Source organism: Canis aureus, chromosome 18 (genome assembly GCF_053574225.1).
Source record: "Canis aureus isolate CA01 chromosome 18, VMU_Caureus_v.1.0, whole genome shotgun sequence".
NCBI classification, from domain to species: Eukaryota; Metazoa; Chordata; class Mammalia; order Carnivora; family Canidae; genus Canis; species Canis aureus.
The window spans coordinates 54,477,501-54,498,548 of NC_135628.1; the positions used below are offsets into that span (position 1 = coordinate 54,477,501).

At 49.9% G+C, this 21,048-nt stretch overlaps 1 protein-coding gene across 8 annotated transcripts in view; it reads left to right on the forward strand.

Moving 5' to 3' along the window:
• Window positions 1-17,510, forward strand: part of CPA5 (carboxypeptidase A5) — a 38,695-nt gene extending 21,185 nt beyond the window's left edge. For 7 of the 8 annotated variants that reach the window (XM_077857340.1, XM_077857334.1, XM_077857337.1 and 4 more), the window contains 8 exons: window positions 8,009-8,107; window positions 8,955-9,056; window positions 10,247-10,348; window positions 10,690-10,800; window positions 11,254-11,344; window positions 14,631-14,830; window positions 15,112-15,196; window positions 15,685-17,507. In XM_077857340.1, coding sequence (XP_077713466.1) covers window positions 8,009-8,107; window positions 8,955-9,056; window positions 10,247-10,348; window positions 10,690-10,800; window positions 11,254-11,344; window positions 14,631-14,830; window positions 15,112-15,196; window positions 15,685-15,872 — 978 coding nt within the window. In that variant the 3' untranslated portion in view covers window positions 15,873-17,507. Of the gene's footprint in view, window positions 1-8,008; window positions 8,108-8,954; window positions 9,057-10,246; window positions 10,349-10,689; window positions 10,801-11,253; window positions 11,345-14,630; window positions 14,831-15,111; window positions 15,197-15,684 lie in introns of all 8 variants that reach the window. The other variant, XM_077857341.1, reaches the window with a different exon arrangement.
• Window positions 17,511-21,048: the final 3,538 nt, after the last annotated feature.

A 21,048-nucleotide genomic window follows, 5' to 3' on the forward strand; every position in this document is an offset into this window, starting at 1 on the left:
CTCATTTTTAGCCCAAGCCTAAATTTTGAAGTTTGCATTTCCCTACTTCTGCCGTGCCCTGGAAACCCCACAGCATTTGGCAAACAGATATGAAGAGGTCTCTCAAAATTTCCTGTTGATTTCCACGCATCAGGAATGGCTCCAGAGGCACCTCTGAGCCTGCCCCCTGGCTCCTCCAGAGCTGTCGTCCTCATTCTCCTCAGCCTGTCCTCTCCTGTGACCCCTGGCCTGGAATCCCTCTCTGGTTGGGGGGGGGGGGGGCATTATACTCCCTCTCAGGAAGATGCCTTGGACTCTCAGCCCTCCGCCAGGCAGGGTTTTCACCACAGACTGGTCCTGTCTGCAGTGCATCAAGCTCCAATTGTCAAACTTAAGATCCCATTTTGGCTTAGAGGGAGCTGGGGGTGGGGGAGGCTGCTGTGTGGAGTTGATTTGTGGTGATGAGGGGGAGGGTGCCCAGGAGGAGAAAAGCTCAGAGGCGCTAACAGGAGGGGAAGGCTTTGCACCACTCAGGTGGTTGGCGTCCAGCCTTATTTTCAGTTATTGACGCACAGGCCAAATTTCTTCTGAATCTTCCGGACCTTCTCAGGCCGTAGTATTTGGCATAGTGTCTCTTGCTCGGTGGGCTCTCAACTGTCTCGACAATTACTCTATTGGCAGGTTCAGAAAGAGCATGCCCAGACAGAGAACTTGCTATTATGTTGGTCTTTGTCTCCAGAGCCCCCTCTCCCGAGCCCCTTGCCTATCTTTAGGGGCTGAAACCCTAGCACCTACTATAGCACCTGCCACTCATTTGGGGCTTAATAAATGTTAGATGAATGAATGGATGCAAGAAAAGGAGAGAAATAAGGATGTGTTTGCTGGACAGTACCACCAGGCTGAGAGGGAGCTGGAAAAACCTCAATGCAGGCTTTGGCTTTGGCCAGAGGCACCAGAGATTTTTGAGGAAGGAAAGTGTACCCCAGCCTCCACCCCCGCCCCCAAGTTGTGATCAGGAGGCTGCTTGAGGTAGAAGAGATGGGTTCCTTCAGTCCACTCACTGATGCCGAGATGCCTACTGTGTGCAAGGGGCAGGCAATATAAAGAGAAGAACTCTGGTCCTGTACCCAGGAGCCCGGGATGGGGGCGGGGGTGGGGAGCGGAGGGGAGTAAATCAGTGATTACAATGGAGTGGATGAGTGTGCTGATGGAGTGCAGCAGGTTGCTATGGGAGCGAGGACAAGAGGCACTGCACGTCGCACTCTCAGAAGGCAGTAATTACGGCGCGGTGCGGCTGAAGAGCAGGCAGAACAGGCGAGGGGGGACCTGGAGGGGAAGGGGGCCCCCGATTGGCGATGGCCCGACCAGATCACAAAGGGCATCCTCTGCTGGGTGAAGAGGTCGAGATTTGATCCCAGAAATCATAGGGGAGCCATCGGAGGGCTCTGACATGATCAGATTTGCATTTAAGAAAAATCCCTCTGACAATGACAATGTTGAGTTGGGGACAGGAGCAGGGAGAGACTGACAGGCAGGAGGGTGCTGAGGAAATTGCAGTGGGCCAGGCAAGAAATTATCTGATTCAGAGAGAGCTCTATTTGCACTTAATTTTTCTTCACCTCCCCCTTTTTTTCAGCCCTTTGGTTTTGGTGTGGTTTCTTTCTTTCTTTCTTTCTTTCTTTCTTTCTTTCTTTCTTTCTTTCTTTCTTTCTTCTTTCTTTCTTTCTTTCTTTCTTTCTTTCTTTTTTTCTCTAGGATGAGTCACCATGGAAAAGCTTCACTTGAGCAATCAGCTCTGTGGATTTTAATGGCTTTTTTCTGATTACAAAATTAATAAATATTCATGTTAGATAATTGGGAAAATAGGGGAAAGCACAAAGGAGAAAACAAAAACCACCATGCTCTGAGCATCTAGAGCAAAACACAATTTAGTGTAAATATTCCTTTGCCAATTCCCCCCCTTCCCTTACTGGATCATTCTCATTAGCATATAGATATAGAGTTATTTCTCTTGCCCTGAAAAAATCCACTCTTGATCCCTTCCCCTCACCTCCAGCCATCACACCATTTCTCTGCTTTCCCATATAGCAAAACCCCTGAAAAGGTGGACTATACCTGTCATCTTCATCCCTCACTTTGGGTGGACTGTCCATCCCTCACATCAGCCAAACAGTCCTTGATGTCATCACCCACAGCTCCTAGATCCAACTCAGTGGTCAACTTTGAGTTCCCATTGTTCCTTCACTTTTCAGCACAACTGGTCACTTTCTCCTCTTTTGAAATATGTCCTGTCTTGGCCTCCAGAATGCTGCACTCTCTGGGGTTATCCCATCTTACTGGCTGCTCCTTGCATGTTGTTTTCCTGTTTCCCACCTCTGTCCTTTGACCTCTCCTCTATCCCTTTGTCCAAGATCATGGTGTTGAAAACCTTCAGCCCCCTGAATATTCTCATACTTATAGCTCCAGCCAGACTCCCACATCCGACCTGAACTGCAGCCCCGCACCTATATCCCACCACCTTCTCCACATCACCTCCTGCCTACCTAATGGACATCTCAAACTTCACTGTTTCAAATTGAGTACCCCCACCCCTAGCCTGCTTCTCCACAGCCTTCTCCATCTCAGGAAATGGCAGTGCCATTCTTCTGGTCACTCAGACAAGAAGCCTGGTGTCATCCTTGACTCCTTTCTCACATCCCACATTCAGTTCATCAGCAAATCCCCATCAGCTCTCCCTTTGGTATCTTACTATTCTGTGCTGCCACCCTGGGCCAGATCACCATCAGTTCCACACCTGGATTATTCCAAGAGTTTTGAACTGCTCTTCCCAGCACCACCCTTGCCTCCTTGTTACCTAGCCTTAAAACATCATTCAGAGGGGTCCTTTGCAATTATTAGTATTATATATTATATCCAATTATGTCACTTCTCTGCCTAAAACCCTCAGTGACTTCCCAACTCAGAGTAAAAGCCTTAAAATGGCTGTTAGGTGCCACATGATCTATGCCCCACCCCCACACCACTGACTGCTCTCCCCTCACTCACTCTGCTCCAGACACTTGCAACTCCTTAAGGTTTCTTGAACTTGCCTGATCCATCCCTGCGTCAAGGCCCTTGACTAGATTCATACCTCAGGGCCTTTGCACTTCCTGGTCCTTATGACTGGAATGCTGTTTCTGCAGATATCTGTGTGACTTAGTCCCTCATTGCTTTCAAAACCTATTCACAGATCACCTTTTCACCTTATTTTAAACTGTACCCTTCTTCTCCTACATTCTCCAATTCCCTCCCTCCTTTCACTGCATCACTTTTCTCCTTGACACTTACACCTTCTAATATCCCATCTAATTTATGTCATTATGATGTCTATTGTCTGTCTACCCTGCCAGACTGTAAGCTCCATGAAGGCAGGCAGTCTTGTCTCGTTGGCTGTCACATCATTAGTACCCAATGTGTGCTCAACACTCATTCACTGAAAAGAAGAGATTAAAAAGTGGCCATGATGGTGGCTGGGGTGGGGTTGGACAGCATCTCTTAAAAGGAGAGGAGGCCAGGCAGGGATGAGTGGGAGAAGGCAAGGGAGGGAGCAGTCATGGGCAAGGATCCAAGGGAGAGGCAAAGTCCCCCTGCGCCAAGGGGGAACAGAGAGAGAAGGGCTGGCCCTTTTGTTGGTTCTGGGAGGGGGCCAGTTGCTGATCGACACCCTCAACGGACCGTTAAAGGGCGCCGTCCGCCATTCAGGTCCTTCAGATACCACTTCTCTCTGGAGGAATTTAGGTTTTCGGCTCATGCCTGGTCATGACTGTTCCATCGCAGAGTCCTGGAGTTACCCCAGGAATTACTGTTTGCCCTGCCATCCTCCTCCTCCTCCTCATCATAGCTACATGCCAGGCAAGGTGTCAAGGAATTTACCCTTATTAACCGTTCTAATCCTCACAAGAGCACTTTAAAGAATGTGTACATGTGATAACTTTAGGAAGGCACAGAGAGATGAGCACTCTGGTAAACCGAGGCACCAAGAGATTAGTGACTTGTCCGTTAGTGATGGCGTCAGGATTCAACCTGAGGCAGCCTGGCTACAGGCCCTGCACTTGCTGCTCTTGTGCCCATCTACTTCCTCAGCAGCTGCCATTATTGTTGGTGTGGGTGGTTTTAACTTTGCCTCCTGGGCAGTGGAGTCATCCTTCAGCCTTGATCTCTGAGGGGGTCCATTCCAAAAACCCCAGATCTGTATGTAGCCACCAGCATGGAAGCGTGGACGGCAGTTGCTGCCCGCCAGGCAGCTGCTACTGCAAATGTCAGGCCTGGAAGAGAAGGCCAGGGACATATGAGCAGAGGTGATGCTGTTGTCCCAGAGCAGGGGGTGGGTGGGGGGTGGGGTTGGGGGTTGCTGAGATGCTCCCCATCCGCTGTTACCTGGAGTGGGGCCCATTTCCCGGGTGTGGTTGGAGCTCAGCTGCCCATTCCCTTCAGGCACCAGAGTCACCTCCCGGGGGCACCTTGCTCGGCCCTCACGCCCTCCCCTCTATCCTGGAGGTGCTCTTCTTTGCTCTGTGTTCCCGGCCTTCCTCACCCCTGTCATAAATTAATTCACACCAAGGTATTACTTTCCTTGTCAGGTTATGGCTTCCAGGGAGGCAAATGGCTGACTTCGGAGTTGTTTCTTTTTTCCTCTGAGAAGCCTTGACAGGGCTGTAATTAGGCTTCCCGAGCCTGTGGCAAGACCGCATTCTTAGTTCTCCCATCTCCTTCCCTCAGCCCGTGAAGGGAGCAAACATCTGTGTCTTTTTCAGGCCAGGGTGGATTAGTGTTCTTGGAATTGGGGCCCAGCTGTGAGGCCCGAGCATTCCCAATTTGTAAGCGGGTGTCAGATCCATTCACAAGCCTGTGAGGGTGTTTGGAAAGTGAAATGCGGTGTGGTGCCGATTTCCCATTTGCCCCCAAGCTATTCTGTGGAACAAAGAACAGTCTCACGGGAGCTGTGTTCTTGTGGGTGTCCCTGGGGTGTGTGGGAAGAGTTGGGTCCTCTGGTCCGGTCTTCCACCTTTACCCACTGCCTCAGGATCCCTGGGAAGTCGGACATAGGGGCCCTTTATTCAGGTGGGGCCAGAGTGGCACTTCTGGGGGGCACTAGCCCAGCCTGCTTGCTCCCCTGCAGCTGCTCGCCACAGCTGGTTGCACCCGGCCCAGAGTGTTGGGCACGCATTGGTCATGGTAGGCTGCTGAGATTTCCGTTGGTTTCCTGGGAGAAGACAAGTCCCTTTTGTTAGAACTTCCTGGGGTGGTGCTTGTGCCAGCAAGGATCAAAGCTCGTCCAGTCTTCCCTCACTCAACCAGCAATGCCAGCTTTGCCCAAGTAAGAATGTCCCCAGCCCAGCCAGTTAGGGCAGAAAACATTGCAATCACAATTGCCTAAGGTGCACTGGGTGCTCCAAAAGAAAAGAAAATGAGGCCCAAGAACTTGAACTCCAGTTCCATTTTTAAATCTGGGCACTTGAGGGTTGTGAGCAAGCTGACTGGGGCAGCAGGGTGAGTGGTCGCTGGGTGGTGACCACTGCAGGGATGATGGTGGGTACCTCTCTTCCGGCCCTGCCAACACTGAGAATTCCATGGCTTCTACTTTATTTTTGCCACTAGGGGCTTTTATTTTTGCTTTAGTATTATTTATTCATTTAGAAGATTATACTTGTTTTAGTATAAGCATGTTGCCAAAATGTAAAAACAGAGAAAATTTTCAAATTGCTTAAAATTATCATAATCTTTCCATTCCAACAGACATTGTTTACATTTTGGTCTTTTTTTGACATTTTAGTGTCATGTTTTCCAATGCTCGGGGTATTGCTTCTTCATTATTTTAGAACACTTTTTAATTGCAACAGTAGTATAATGGACTTTTTTTACTTGTTGTTAACATTTTACACATTTGCTTGCTCTCTCTGTATGTACACACATATACACATACACACACAGATAAGAATAGTTGACCCTTGAGCAGCATGGGTTTGAACTGTGTGAATATACATGTTTGTTTTTTTTTTTTTTTTATAAAAACAGTACAATACTATAAATGTATTTTCTTTTCCTTATGATTTTCTATTTTTTTAAAAATATTTTATTTATTTGAGAGATAGAGCCAAGCAGAGGCAGAGGGAGAGAGAATATCTTAAGCAGACTCCACGCTGGACATGGAGCCCAATGCCAGGCTCAGTCTCACAACTCTGAGATCATGGCCTGAGTCGAAATCAAGAGTTGGATGTTAAACTGACTGAGCCACCCAGGTGCCCCTCCTTATGATTTTCGTAATATCATTTTCTTTTTTCTAGCTTGTTTTATTGTAAGAATATAGTGTATAATACCTAGAACATACAAAATATATGTTAATTGTTTATGTTACTGGTAAGGTTTCTGGTCAGCAACAGGCTATTAGTAGTTAAGTTTTGGGGAGTCAAAAGTTATATGTGGATTTTCAACAGCATAAGGGTCAGTGCACCTAAACCTCTCATTGTTCAAAGATCAACTGTATATACCTGTAGATATGTGTATCTATTTTTACGTGTGCATATATGTTTATCATGTATATTCTAAGTATGTGTTTTTCTTATTAGCCTTTGTTTTTTTTTAATTTTTATTTATTTATGATAGTCACAGAGAGAGAGAGAGAGAGAGAGGCAGAGACATAGGCAGAGGGAGAAGCAGGCTTCATGCACCAGGAGCCCGACGTGGGACTCGATCCCGGGTCTCCAGGATCGCGCCCTGGGCCAAAGGCAGGCGCTAAACCGCTGCGCCACCCTGGCATCCCTCGCCTTTGGTTTTGATAGCTAGCCAGCCCTAAGGGACCCAAGGCTAGGACTGGGGTATCTGCGTTCTTATCTCACCCCTGCTCCTTGTTGGCTTTGCCATTGAATCCCTTCAACTCTCCAATCTGGTTTATCTCTAAAACATGAATAGTTAATTCCTGGCCTGTTATTTGGTCATCTGACCAGATCAACAGAGATAATGAGGAGAAGGATGCCTGGTAAACAAAAAGAATGCTCTGGCCTGAAGCAAGGCATTATCAAGACTGACTGTGTCCAGACCTCAAACCAGGGTGACTCTTCACCCTTTGTAGTAGAGGGGCCCAGGTACTTCCCATGCTGCAAGTCAGCACAGAATCCTGAGATGTCTCTATCCCTGGGTGCCAATGTAAGGGTATGGGCTTGGGTGAAGGGCACCCGCCTACCTCACTGAGTCCCAAGCTGGGAAAAGTATCCCAGAATGATGTGGGAGGGCAACCCAATCCAACTATATGCCCTCCCTATGGTCAGTGGGAAGTACCCCATGAAGACTGGGTACCAACCTCAGATAATACCAATAAGGACAGCAATAAGGACATTGCTTTTGGCTCACTTATACTTGTGTTTAAGAGGCCATTAAGATGGTGAGAAAAACACTGTTGACACATTAATCCCATAATTATTTGGAGCAGCTTAGTTCATAGCTGGCTTTCCAAATGGTCTGGACATCAATCGTTTAGGCTACTCTCTGTGGGTAGAGTGGATGTTACGGGTCAGGGGAGCCCTCTGCTCCTCTAGGGGGGCCAGTGTGCATGGATCAGCTTGGGGCTTGAATCAGCAGTGTTCTGAGAGGGCAAAAGCAATGTTGGCAATAGATCATGAGCACTTTTCTAAGACATTTTCATATCCACCGTTACATTGTGTCCTATGAGATGGGCAGGGCAGGTATTACTGTCCTAATGTTCATGCTGATGAAACTAAGGCCAGGTCTCCACAGCAAATTGGTGGCAGATGTGGAACACAGCTCTCTGGACTCCTCACCCCATGCTCATTGGGGAAATGGTGGCGTGAATATCGGCTTGCCACACGGAATCACCCAGCAACTGTATCACCTCCTGTTGTGCAGTTCACACTCTGGTGGCTCATTCACCTGTGTCGGTGCTGTCTTTGTGCACAGCCAGCTGAAGCAGGGCTCTAAGGAGGCACGCCTGGCCTAGTCCTCCCCTTCCTTTCCAGTATGTGCTCTTATTTCCTAGGTGCTGCTGGACAAGGAGAGAGAAGCCATGGCGAGGTCCCGCCGGTTGGAGCGCAGCACCAGTAGCTTCAGCTACTCCTCTTACCACACTCTGGAGGAGGTAGGTCTCCCCAGTCAGACTCTGGGCTCCATCATCCCTCTGGGCTCTCAGGGTCTCCAGACTCAGGCAGAGACTCATGAAAGACTCCGAGGTCTGTGGGAGAGAGAACAGAGTTGCTTCAGTTGGAGAGAATTCTTGATAACAGTTACAGGCAGCTAGAGGAGGCATGACTGATTGTGACTTGTTTATAAAGGAGAACATAGACACATCCAGTCCAGAAAGAAACTCAAAGCATAGGTCCCACTTTCATGTAAAGGACGTGGTAATATTGATATGGTCCACTATGTTATCATCATCATTATTCTCCCAGTTTCACATGGCCTATAAGAGAAGATCCATGTTCCCCCATATATTTGGTAATTCAGTTATATCCACTGAAAGAGAAAGGGAGAAGATTAATATGGCCTGTCAGTATTTATTGGTATCGGAGACAAATAACCCTGCCTTCAAAGGGCTTAGAGTCTAAAAGGGCCGAGAAGACTGAAAAGCACTGCAGGATCTGTGGGGTCTGTCAAATGGCCTGACTGGGCCAAGAGAATGGAAGCAAGAGAGACTTCCACCCCGAGAGAGCCTTGCAGGCTGACCCTGGGGACTGAGCAGGTGAGTATGTGCAAGGGCTTAGCTCTGCGTGTGCTGAGTTGCCTGCGAATCCAGGCTGACAGCAGCCCATTGCCTTAGGCCTGGTGGGTATCTTTGATTTGTGCACTTCTCCATCTGGGCTCTTCTAGATCCTCAAGGGAGGTGGGAAAGCATTCAGGAGGGAAGGGGGGTACCTGGGGCGGGGGAGACCCTTGGTGTTTGCCTCTCCCTGCCTAACTGCCTGTCCGATAAACTTCATTCCTGTCAGATATATAGCTGGATTGACAACTTTGTAACTGAGCATTCAGATATTGTCTCAAAAATTCGGATTGGCCACAGCTTTGAAAATCGGTCCATTCTTGTTCTGAAGGTAAATAAAAGCTGGCAGTGTTGACCACTAGACTCTACAGTGAGAGCTTCTGGCATAAGATTGAACTTGTGTGGGGCCGTGGCTGGCTGGGAGTTTTAGGGACAGAGAAGATGTTACGGGTATACTCAGTATACTCCTGCCCTGAGGTGACCCACAGCTCTGGGGTTGTGACATTCAGGGACCCACCCTCATAGATATGGACAGGTGACAGTATGATGACCTGGTGTGTCTTGGGTCAGGAAGTAGGTGGGAGGGTTGCTAAGGAGACGGAACTGCAAGGTGGCAGTTGGGATGTGAATGTGGGGGAGTTGACATTCTCTCCGTTCCCTCGGTTTCTTCATCTGTTAAATGGGAAGAGAGGTAAATAGAGGCCTCATTTACAAATGACTGAGGTCATCTGGCTCAGGCAGCCCCACAGATAGGCCTGAGTCTGTGGGGAGACACCCCCAGCCCTTCACAGGGGCCACTGGAAACAGAGTTGGGTCAAACTTGACAGCAGCGATGCCCTTGGTCGTGAATGAGGCAGGATAGGTAGGAGCATGGAACCAACTGGGAAACAATTCTTAGAATGTGCCCTGAAGGGCGCTCAGGAGTGTGGACTGCACAGGGGACGTGACATCCAGTTCTCAGAGAGACAAGTGCTGTCGCTCTCAACAATGCCCTGGAGGGTTCTTCCAAAGGGTCAAGCATCCACCTCTCACTTGGGACTGACCTCCCCAGTCCCTGCTTTGACTTCCCCCAGGGGCTGTCGGTGTTCTCTCTTTAATGTTGTGTAAGACCTTTCAAAGTGTGGTCCTGGTGCCTCAGCGGCATCTCCAGGAGCTTGTTAGAAATGCCCAACCACAGACCCCTCCCCAGACCTGCTGATTGAGAATCTGCATTTTAGTAAGATCCTGGGGGATTCATGTGCCCTTTAAAGTTTGAGAAACCCTTCAAGTCTGGGAAGCTTCATGCTTCTAGCTGGATCACTGGGCTCTCCACGCGCACTTGTACCACTGTGTCACCAGGGTCCCACACATGTGCACTTGGTGGACTTGTGCATAAGTACCTGCACACACAGTCCCCCTCTTGGGTGCGTAAGGCCACTCCAGGCAGTGAGGATACACCTGGGGCCTCCTTCTGGGAGCCCAGGGACAGCCCTGTAAGCTGTCTCAGTTCCAACTTGTTTGGGACCTGGTGCTTTTACCCAGTTCAGCACTGGAGGTTCTCAGCGCCGGGCCATCTGGATCGACACCGGAATCCACTCCCGGGAGTGGATCACCCATGCCACTGGCATCTGGACAGCCAAGAAGGTCAGCACCAATGATGGGGGTGGAGCAGGGGTGGGGACTACTTGACTATTTTAGGGTGCCTCCAGTTGAAAAATTATACTTGTTTAGACTCAGGGGCTCTCTACCCTCCTGTCCTTTGGAATAGCTGCCATGTGCTCTGCCCTTTTGCAGCATAGTGCCCACATCTATCCTCTGCCTTCCAGTTGTCCAAGCCTTTAATTCTGCACAAAGAATGTATCTGATGGCCTGATGCCACCCCTGCCTGCAGCCACTGGCTGTGCAAATGTCCTGACCCGCCTTAGAGGAGAGCGCAGCACTGCCTACCATCTCTCTGCCTGTACCCACTCTGCCCTTGCTTGCAGATTGTCAATGAATATGGCAAAGACCGCACCCTGACAAACATACTGAATGCCATGGACATCTTCATGGAGATTGTCACCAACCCTGATGGGTTTGCATTTACCCACAGCATGGTGAGGGCACTTGGGAAGGAGAGGGTCAGGGGTCAGGGGTCAGGGTCAGCTCTAGGGGGATGCAGGAAAGGTAACTGCAGCTTTGGAAAGCTGGACTGAGGTTCCCTGGGGACCGGCCCCTCAGGGGCTCCAGGTGGAGGGAGGGTCTCTCGAAGGCAGACAGGTAACCCTGATCCTGCAGCTCTGGCTCTTGCCTTTCCACCCTTGCCCTGCTGCCTGGGAAGACCACTGTTGGCAACCTGTGCCTGTCCGCAGGCCTCTCCCCAAATCCTGGCTTTAGCCATGAGCTGATCCGCAGTCCTGACCTAGCCTTATGCCAGCCCCATCCTGCCCTAGAGAGTCCTTCCCCTTTGCCTTCTCTGTCCCACCAGACCCGCCTTCCTAGGACAGGATGTCAGAGGCTCCCGCCCTTGGGAAAGGGGGTGAATGTCACCTGCCCTGGGTTTTTTTCAGAACCGCCTGTGGCGGAAGAACAAGTCTACTCGACCTGGAGTCTTCTGCATTGGTGTGGATCTTAACAGGAACTGGAAGTCGGGCTTTGGAGGTATGGCAGTCTGCTGGACCTGGGGGTGGGCTGGAAAAGGCCTTGATCCTTGGCACATCTCCCACAGTCATGTTATGTGGACACATAATTTGGGAGGCAGTGTAGTTAGGTAATGCAAGTGAGTCATGGCTGGGGACAGGCAAGCACGTGCTTCAGATGGGCCATGTGATACAGGAGAGGTGGCCCACGTGTGGTAAATGTGTGCATAGGCTCCAGCTTGGTGGGAAACACGGGAAACAGCTCCCTGAATAGAACTAACTGTAAGGGTCGAGTCCTAAATATGGCAGATAGCCTTCAGGTTGTACCTTCAAGAGGTACAAGATGGTCTTGCTAGTTGTTCGGGACTCAGAGTTTAAATAGGCCCCCGGAATCTTTCTAGCCCTTCCTAATAGGGAGCCCACCAAAAGAAAATGTCTCCAAACTCATTTCCTGAGAGCCACGACCAGAAATTTGCCCTTTGGGGAGGCAGAACAATAGTTTTAATATAGAATAAGCCAATTTCTTATCATCAACACTGACTTGAGGCTGCTGTGTATGTGTGTGTCTGTGTTTTCCCAGTTGCTTTGTAATTAATCCTGGGCTGACGAGCTGCTGCAGATCTGCAGGGTCCTGTTGTTCTGGGCAGAGGTGGACAGCTTCCTCCCAAGTTCCTCCAGTGTTCTTCCCAATGATCTCCCTTACCATGCCAGGGGCCTAGGTACTAGATGGGGGAACTGAGGCCTCCAGAAAGCCTAGAGACCATGAGGAATGCAGTCATTTGATGGTGGGATGCTGGGTCTAGCCAAGACAGGTTGCAAGGGTACAGCCTTCAGGCTCTGGATGCAGCACCTGGTATACTGCGTAAAGTTTGACTCTGCAGGAGAAGGTGCCATTGCTGTTGAAAAGCTGATTCAGAGATGGGTGGCTAAACTAATGAGATGGAACATTCTAGATCTGCCCATCACTTTGAAAATCTGGCTTCTTTCAGTCTGTTCTCATTGAAAAATAAGCATCTGAAGCATCCGGAGGGAGGCTCTTAGCTTGTGATGTGGGGGTTGTCTGAGAATCTGGCACTGTGTGTGTTGCTGCTTGTGCAAGGGAACACAGCTGTGTAAAAACAGACATTCTCACCTCCAGATGACCAGACACTTGCCTCATATGGGCATTCACGTGGGCCCCTCAGAACTGGTTGAAGCGAGTACCTGTGGACCCCCAAGATAGACCAGCTAGGGAAAGGCAAATGATCTCTCAAAGAAAATAACTTGTGTGTGTTTCACCATGGGGGTGGGGGTGGAGTGGGGGAATCAGTATATACACAATGTAACAACAACAACAAAATATATGGGGGAAAAAAGCCCAGAGGAGACTAAAACCTCCCATAATCCCCCTACCCAAAGATTACTGTTTTTAATAATTTACCATGTCCTTCCAGAGATTTCCCTTTGCTACAAATTACATTTTCAGAGGAGGAAAAATAAATAGCTAATGAATCCATTAGCAGGTACTTGTGACACAGGCAGGCTCAGAGGACTTGGACTGTGAACGTCAGAGAGAGGCAGGCAGCTAATTCCCATTTGGTCAGGGGAAGATTAGTTTATGCTGCTTAGCTCAAACCAGAACTAATGGCCTGAAGTGTTTCTCCATATTTGGGCAAAGCCACCTGGTTGTTGGCAGGGGAACCGCTCTCCATGCGTGGGCTGCAAACGCAGACAAAGCTCTCAGCCTCCCCTGCTCTGCTCATCTGTTGCTGTTTGTCATTCATCAAGTGGAGCAGGTGCAGAAGCTCCCGGCAGACACAACAAACAGGGCTACTGTCCAGCCTGTGGGGCTGGTCCTCACCCTTGCTTCCTGCAGGCACATCCCCTTCTAAGCAGGGTCCTCACTCCAGGAGGGACCTGCAGACCAAGGAGGGATGTACTGCCCGGTGACAGAACTGCCTCTGGGCCTGCCGGTGGACAGAAATAGTGTGTGTCTGGGTTGGTGACTCAGGCAGGAAGATTTTGTTTATGGTTTTATCATTGCCTTAATTTAATTGCTGCATAATGAGTAATCTGTAGACCATCCCTCCCACTCATGCTGCCCTTACCTGCACTCTCGGGGAGGACTGGTTTGCTGCAACCCTAGCGCAGCATCTCAGCCGGTCCCTGGGCCAGCTCCTCAGCAATCTGGCCACGCGCTGCCTTGCGGGTCTGGGGTGGGTGCTCTGGCATCCTCAAGAGGATTCAGAAGTTGGGGTGATCCCTGACCTCTGCATCGGGCTTGTGTGCAGTCATTTCAGGGAGGAGGAGGGAGAGGAGAAACTGTGATGGTTCTTTCCAAATGTGTTGCTAACCCACAAATCTTGACCAGCCCACAGCCCAGCCCTCCATGACATGGCCCTTGGGGAGGGGAAGAAGACAGAAGAGGAGGGTGAGAGGAAGAAAAGAGATGGAGAGCAAAGAATCCAGGAGATGGGAACAAATTAAATTTGTGAACAACATAGAAGCTCAGCTCCTGTCCCTAAACTGAGGTCCCCAAGAATTGTCAAAGGCTCTTTACATCTGTGGCTCTCAGGCCAGCCTCAAGCAGCTATGAGGATCTGTTTGCTCTTTTTCTGGCCCCGAGTCCATGTTGCTCCTGGGGCCATGGTTGTGGCAAATCCTGAGCAGATACTAAGTCTGAGCGCTCAACTGACCCAAGCCTTCTGCCTGGCAGTGAACGGTCAGCAGAGAAGGGTCAGCTCAGAGGGGTCGCCGCTTGTAGAGGAAGCCAAGGGTGGAGACCTAGCGTTTCCTCTGAAGGCAGCCACTGAAGCAGTCCTTTTCTATGGAATGGGTCAAGACTTAAGCAAAGGACAAGTCGAGAGTCTGTGGGCTCTCTACAAGGCCCACAGAGTTGCTGAATCATGGTGTGGCTGCACTCCTCTGATGTATTGGACTAGAGGATGCAGTAGTGATAAATACCCATCCAAATCTCAGTGGCTCCATGCAGTAAAAGTTTATTTTTCTCATACATGAAGTCCCATGTGGGTAGGTAACTTTCCTTGGCAGCTTTCTTCCAAAGATTCCTCCACCTAGAGTTTTTTGCTTCCAACCACAGAGACAGAAGAGACTGTGGGGAAGTCATGCCTGCTCTTAACATCCTCAAATGAAAAGTGACACATCGTTACTGCTCACATTCTCGTTGGTCAGAAGCAGTCACATGGCCTCGACCAAGCTGCAAAGGAGGCTGGGAAATCTCGAAGAATACCTGGCTATTTTGTGAGCATTAAGTGTCTTTCCCAAACCCGGGAATTTGAAACCTCTGAGTGCTTTTCTTTTTCTTCCAGGAAATGGTTCTAATAACAACCCCTGCTCAGAGACTTATCATGGGCCCTCTGCTCAGTCGGAGCCGGAGGTGGCTGCCATTGTGGACTTCATCACTGCCCATGGGAACATCAAGGCTCTGATCTCCATTCACAGCTACTCTCAGATGCTCATGTACCCTTATGGGCACTCACTGGAGCCTGTTCCAAACCAGAAGGAGTTGGTGAGACTGGCTGCCTGGGGTTTGGAGGAGGCATCAGGCAGACCCCCAGAGGTTCAGGCCCTCACTCTGAAACAAGGATCTGGGCCTGTTGACCGTGTGGTAGGGAGGAGGGGGAGAGCTTGTTGTTCTCACATGTGGTCAAATTCAATGCCAGAGCCACTGTGCTCCCTTCCCATGGACTCATTCAACTTCCAGGACTCCTAAGTTCTTATTTCTCAGCAGTTGGTGAGGGTGTGGGAGTGTGGGGAGCCCCAGCCTCACATCTGGATGTAATCTCGCAGTACAATCTTGCCAAGGACGCAGTGCAGGCCCTGTATCAAGTCCACGGGATCGAGTACATTTATGGCAGCATCAGCACCACCCTCTGTGAGTGTGCCTCCCCCCTGGCCGCTGCTGTAGGTGTCACCCCCACCTGGGGTCAGGAGGTACAGGCTCTGTGCTGACCATCAGAGCTGGCTGGCCACAGGGCAGTGCCGGAGATCTAACCGGGCTGGGTCAGAGCTGGTTTCCACATCTGAATAGAGGGATGAGCAGTGGTACCCAGAAACCGGCAGCTATTTCTCTGCAGCATCCATTAATGTCCAGCTCCCAGTGTCTGGCTTATTGTGATGTCCCTTGAAGGAGAAGATCTCCAGTGTGGAGGCCTTGAGGAGCTTTCTTTTTGGCCGGGGGCAGAGCAAGGGGAGGGTAGGCAGGGTGTGGCCCAGGTTGAGGCTCGGTCCGGAAGCTTGTTGTTGTCTGGGGTGGGTTGGGGTTTGGCCCCCAGGGCTAGTTTCTGCTCAGGATGCCTCTGCACTTTAGGCCCACACTCTGTTCTTCCTCTGGGGGGCATTTCTTTGCCCTTTTATATCCAGACATGGCCAGCGGGATCACCGTCGACTGGGCCTATGACAATGGCATCAAGTACTCCTTCACCTTCGAGCTCCGGGACACGGGGCGCTACGGCTTCCTGCTGCCGGCCTCTCAGATCATCCCCACGGCCCAGGAGACGTGGCTGGCGCTTCGGACAATCATGGAGCACACCCTGAATCACCCCTACTAGCAACAGCACTGAGGGCAGAGCGGGAGCGTTCATTTCCTACCCCCAGGCCTGAGAGGCTCCTCCTGAAGCCCAAGTTGTATATCCTCTTCCCCACACACTCACCCTGGCCCCTTAGCAAATAAATACGAGTTTGAACAGGCTTGGCGGCCTCTGGTGCTGGCCACCGATGCCTTTGGGCAGCTTGAAATGCCTCTTCACACCTCAGGAATTCAGGAGGCTGAGGGGGCTAGCAGACCTCGTATTTCTTCCTCCTGCAATGTTCTCCAGGCCCAGAACAGATAACTCAGTCTCCGGGAGCTGAGACACATAGACACATTGTCCCCTTGGTGTTTATACTCTAAGATGATCCTGGAGGGGACAATGTTTGAGCAAAAGGATTGGGTCTCCAGTGGTGGCGTTTCTGGCACCATGAGGGATAGGTGGGTACAGACCGGCGACTTCGTCCACTTCCTGTTTCATTTCCCATACTGTGTAGACAGGCAGGGGCACATTTCAGTGGCTCCCATTTAGAAGATCCCATTCATCCTCTAAGGGAAGACTGAGCACCCTCCCAGTCTCCCCTGGTCTCGGGGGCAGAGTCACAGCCAGTCAGTGGCAGCACAGCAAAGCATCACACATCCAGGAAGAGGAGTCCTCTTTCTCCTTTACCCATAGTCACCATGGTTGTCAGGCACCGAGCAGTTAGTCCAGGGCAGGCATTTACTAAGTAAGGACTCTATTTAAAGGAGAGAAGGGGATGATATTTTGAGATACAAATGAGGTGCCCTCCACTGCATCCGGAAGCTCCTTGTAGCTTTTGTCTTCCTCCACCTTTGGGGAACAGGGATGGTGGGCCTATTTGTCCTGCCCTCAGGGGGAGGCAGGTACTCTGAAGAAGCCACATGGGTTTGTGTCAGTCTGAGGCAGAAAACAAGACTTTCATTCACAAGGGCCAGACTTTTGTTGTTTCTGTTGCAAAAGAAAAGAATTGTGGGATCTGTGATTTGGTCCCTGAGGACACATGGCACAGGGTTTTACTATAAATCACATATAGGATATGGAAGAAAGCAGGGTGAAATAAGAACAAGTCTCCCTTTCTACCCAACCTGTAAAAGAAGACAGAGGTCGACTCAGTGGAAGGCGGGGATCGGCAGTGATGAAAAATCTCATAAGTAAGGCCCATGTCCAGTGTGGCAGCTGAGCAGCAGACTGAGGATGGCTAAGTAAGGGGTCTAGATAGGTGATAAAAGTGTACCTGTGGGGGTACCCATACTGCTGGGCACATCCGAGCAGCACAGCTGTCGAGAGCGCTAAGCAAAGACATGGTGAGGAGGTCTGGGGTAGAGGCAAGAAGGCTGAACCCAGGGGCTATGCCGTCAGTGGCCATGGTGGCACAGTGGCCAGGGGATACCTGTGCCTACGACCAGCTGTGCCATGAGGATGCCTGAGGAAGTCACTGAGGTAATGAACACCTGAAGAGCCCAGATCTCCTCCAGGGGCAGAGCCAACAAGGGAGGAGGAGAGCGTGCCAGTTTGGGCTGCAGTTCCTCAAAAGAGGCGGAATTGTTTTTGAGCTGGAAGTGATTTGAACAAGCTAGAATTTCCAAGCTCAAGTTTTCTCTATTAGTGGAAATACAAGGCCATGGGCTGAATTCGTATAAGCTATAGATAAATAAAGCAAGTTATACCTTTGCATACTTGAGTCTGTGATTATAACTTTTGTACCCTCTGCGCAAATATTTTCACTTCATCCTCTTGGGGAGGATATTACCAGTATTAATAAGGTTGTATTTCAGATGAGGAAAGCATGCTCATGATCTGGAGAGGTTTTACAGGCCACGCAAGGCCACACGAATGGGAAGTGGTTGAGGTAGATTTGAACTTGGGTTTGTCTGACTCCCAAACCACTACGTTGCCATTTGTCCAAGTGTGACCTGCGGCCACATGTGCAGTCCATGGAGAGTCATTTAATGTGAAGATCGTTGGGTTCTGTTCCTAGACTGAAACAATCTCTGGGGTGTACCCCCCCAAATCTGTATTTTTACCATCTGCTCCAGGAGTTCTGAGGTCCCCTGAAGGCTGAGAACCACCTGCTCTCCTGCCTCCCAGGAGAATATATTCGAGTCTTCTTGGGGAAGTTGGGACTTAGAGTCACTCTTTGCCATTATCCATTAGGGCTGAAGGTGGTTACAACAGTGGGGAGCTGGCCATCCTTCTCCAAGCTGTTCCCAAGAGGCTGCCTTGGCCCAAGCTTAAAGCAGCGTGGTCTGTAGACTACCGGCAGCAATACAAATTCTGGAAAACCAAATTCTCAGGCCTACTGAATCTGAATCTCTAGGGATGGGACCCAGGTGATGCTAATGCCACACTGAGAGGCACTGCCCTAGGGTCAGGAGTACTGGACTCTGATGATTTTCTCAGTAACAACAATGAAAATAATAAGCTTTTCTAGCACTTACTATGTGCCGGGCATGGTTCCAAGTGCATTACAGGGTTCAAAACATTGCCTCCTCACAGCTCCAAGTAGGATTCTTACTGTCTCGATTTTCTGATGAAGAAGCTCAGGCTCAGGATAGTAGCTAAGGGGCACCCACTACTGAGTGGCAGTCCTGGGACCTGAGTCATGCCCAGAACCCCTTAGGACCGGGGCCAGGAACTTCCTCTTACTTGTGTGCAACCAATAGACTCACAAAAGTTGGAGCTGAAGCTGCTTTACAGAAGGGGGTCTTTTTGAAAGGAAATTTTCTCTCTCTCTTTTTTTTTTTTTTTGAAATTTTCTCTTTAAAAATCCTTCAATAATGGGATGCCTGGGTGGCTCAGCGGTTGAGCATCTGCCTTTGGCTCAGGTTGTGATCCTGGGGTCCTGGGATCGAGTTTCACATCGAGTTCCCTGCAGGGAGCCTGCTTCTCCCTCTGCCTGTGTCTCTGCCTCTCTCTCTGTCTCTCATGAATAAATAAAATCTTTAATAATAAATAAAAATCCTTCAATGACTTAAAATATTCCCCTCCCACACTCCGCCAAAGGTGCTGCCTGGCTGGCCCCTGCGGACCTCTCCCACTTTGCCGGAACCCCTTCCTCATGGGCTTCCTCTCAGTCCCTTCCCCACTGGAAGCCTTTGCATGTGCTGTTCCTTCTTTCTGGAACATTCTCTCCTCTCACTCATTCCTCCATATGGCTCACTTCTTAAATTTTTCCCTTCAATGTAATTTTCTTACCGATCCTTCTAGGACTACCCATTAGAAGTGGATCTATTATTCTCTTTTCTGAGATTACAATGATAATAATTAGTTGACTTCTTTGCTCCTTTGTGTCGGCCCCTACGTTGGCTGCTCTGTGAGAGTAGGGACCACGTTTGGGTTATCCAGCCTCACTCAGTTCCTGTCAGGTACTAAGTATTTGTTGAGTGTTTCTCCTCCTGGGCCTTGTACAGATTAGTACTAGGTTTACCATCAGGTGATAGAAACCCACCTTACTGTGGCTTAATGGATCAGGCTTTTATTTTTTTCATATCACAAGTCACCTGAGGTGGGCGGATCAGCCCACCTGGCTGATTGTGACTTTTTTTTTTTTTTAAGATTTTATTTTTTTGACAGAGAGAGGGAGCACAAGCCGTGGGGAGGGGCAGGGAGAGAGAGAAGTTGACTCCCAGCTGAGCAGGGAGCCTAATGTGGGGCCCCATCCCAGGACCCTGAGATCACAACGTGAGCTGAAGGCAGACACTTACCCGACTGAGCCACCCAGGCGTCCCTGAATGTGACTCTTTGATGTAATGGGGACCCAGGCCTCTCTGGCCTGCTCTGTTTTGCCACTCTGCTGTCATTTCCACCCCATCGTGTGACCGAATTCCAGGCAGGAATGGCAGGCGCAAAAAATGTGAGGCGGCAGCTGAAGCTGAGTTGGACCATCCGTGGCCTTCAACTTACACTTTATTGGCTGGGCTGCGTCAGGTGGCCATGCTCAGCTGCAAGGGAAGCTGGACAACCGCTCTAGCTGAGCACACTGCTGCTGCCAGTAAAATGAGAGTTCTGTTGGGAAGGAGAACGGGGAGAATGGATATTGGAAAGATGGCCAGCGGTCTGCTGCAGCCTCCCTGAAGGGGGAGCAGATCTGAAGGGGCCTCCGAATCCATTTCTTGGTTCTAGTTAATCAAGTGACTGACTTAAGGATTAAGCCATAGAACTTTCCAGGGTCCTTTAAAAACTTCTAGTCTTGCGACGCCTGGGACGCCGCTCAGCGGTTGAGCATCTACCTTCGGCTCAGGGTGTGGCCCCTGCGTCCTGGGATCAGGTCCTGCATTGGGCTCCCTGATGCCTACGTCTCTCCCAATGTCTCTGCCTCTCTGTGTGTGTGTCTCTTATGAATAAGTAAGTAAAATCTTTAAAAATAAATAAATAAAAGCTCCTAGTCCAACCTCTCTCATCTTACAGTTATGGACACTGGGGGTCTCTGGATCACTGGACTTCTGTGAGGCCCTAGATGAACGTAATGGCTGAGAGAAGACTAAAGGCAGGAGTCTTCCTCCTATGACTGAGGGTTCTCCTCAGCAGGCCCAGGGAGGTGAGGGCCGGAGCGGTTGAAGTGTATCAAATAAAAGCTGAAGAGTTAAACATGCAAATTTCGGAGATATTACAGAATAATCTCTTTTTTCACAAAATCCAAACTTTTTTTTCATTTCTTAGGTATATAATGCTAAACAGGAGTTCAGTTTTTCTACATTCTGCTTGGTGTTCTTTTTTTTTTCCTTCTTCTTTCCCCTTCCAACAAACTGCTCTTTTTAGGTATGTTTTTTCATCGTTTTCACCAGTAAAATTTATGAGCATTTATTTAAAAGAAAAAAACATTGGAAAAACTGAAGAGAGAGAGTGATTATACATATGGAAAGCTATAAAGAGCCACAGTGAATGTGTTGCGGTTATTGCTTTCTTAAAAAAACAAACCAGGCAGGCAGTTTGGAACGTGAAAGAGTCCTGTGTGAGGGCAGGCGGCGGCGGAGGCCCGAGGGACGGGCGAATGGCCGGGGGCCAGCGAGTGGCCCGGGAGCCTGCCCGGCCGTCAGCGACCCCGCCCGCCCCCGCGCCGCCCTCCACCTCCGCCGGCCCCAGAGAGAAAATGACTTTACCGAAAACGTAAAATTAAATTTAAAAAAGCTTCTGCGGAAAAAATAAGAAGGCCCGAGAGCCGCTTAGTGCGGGCCGA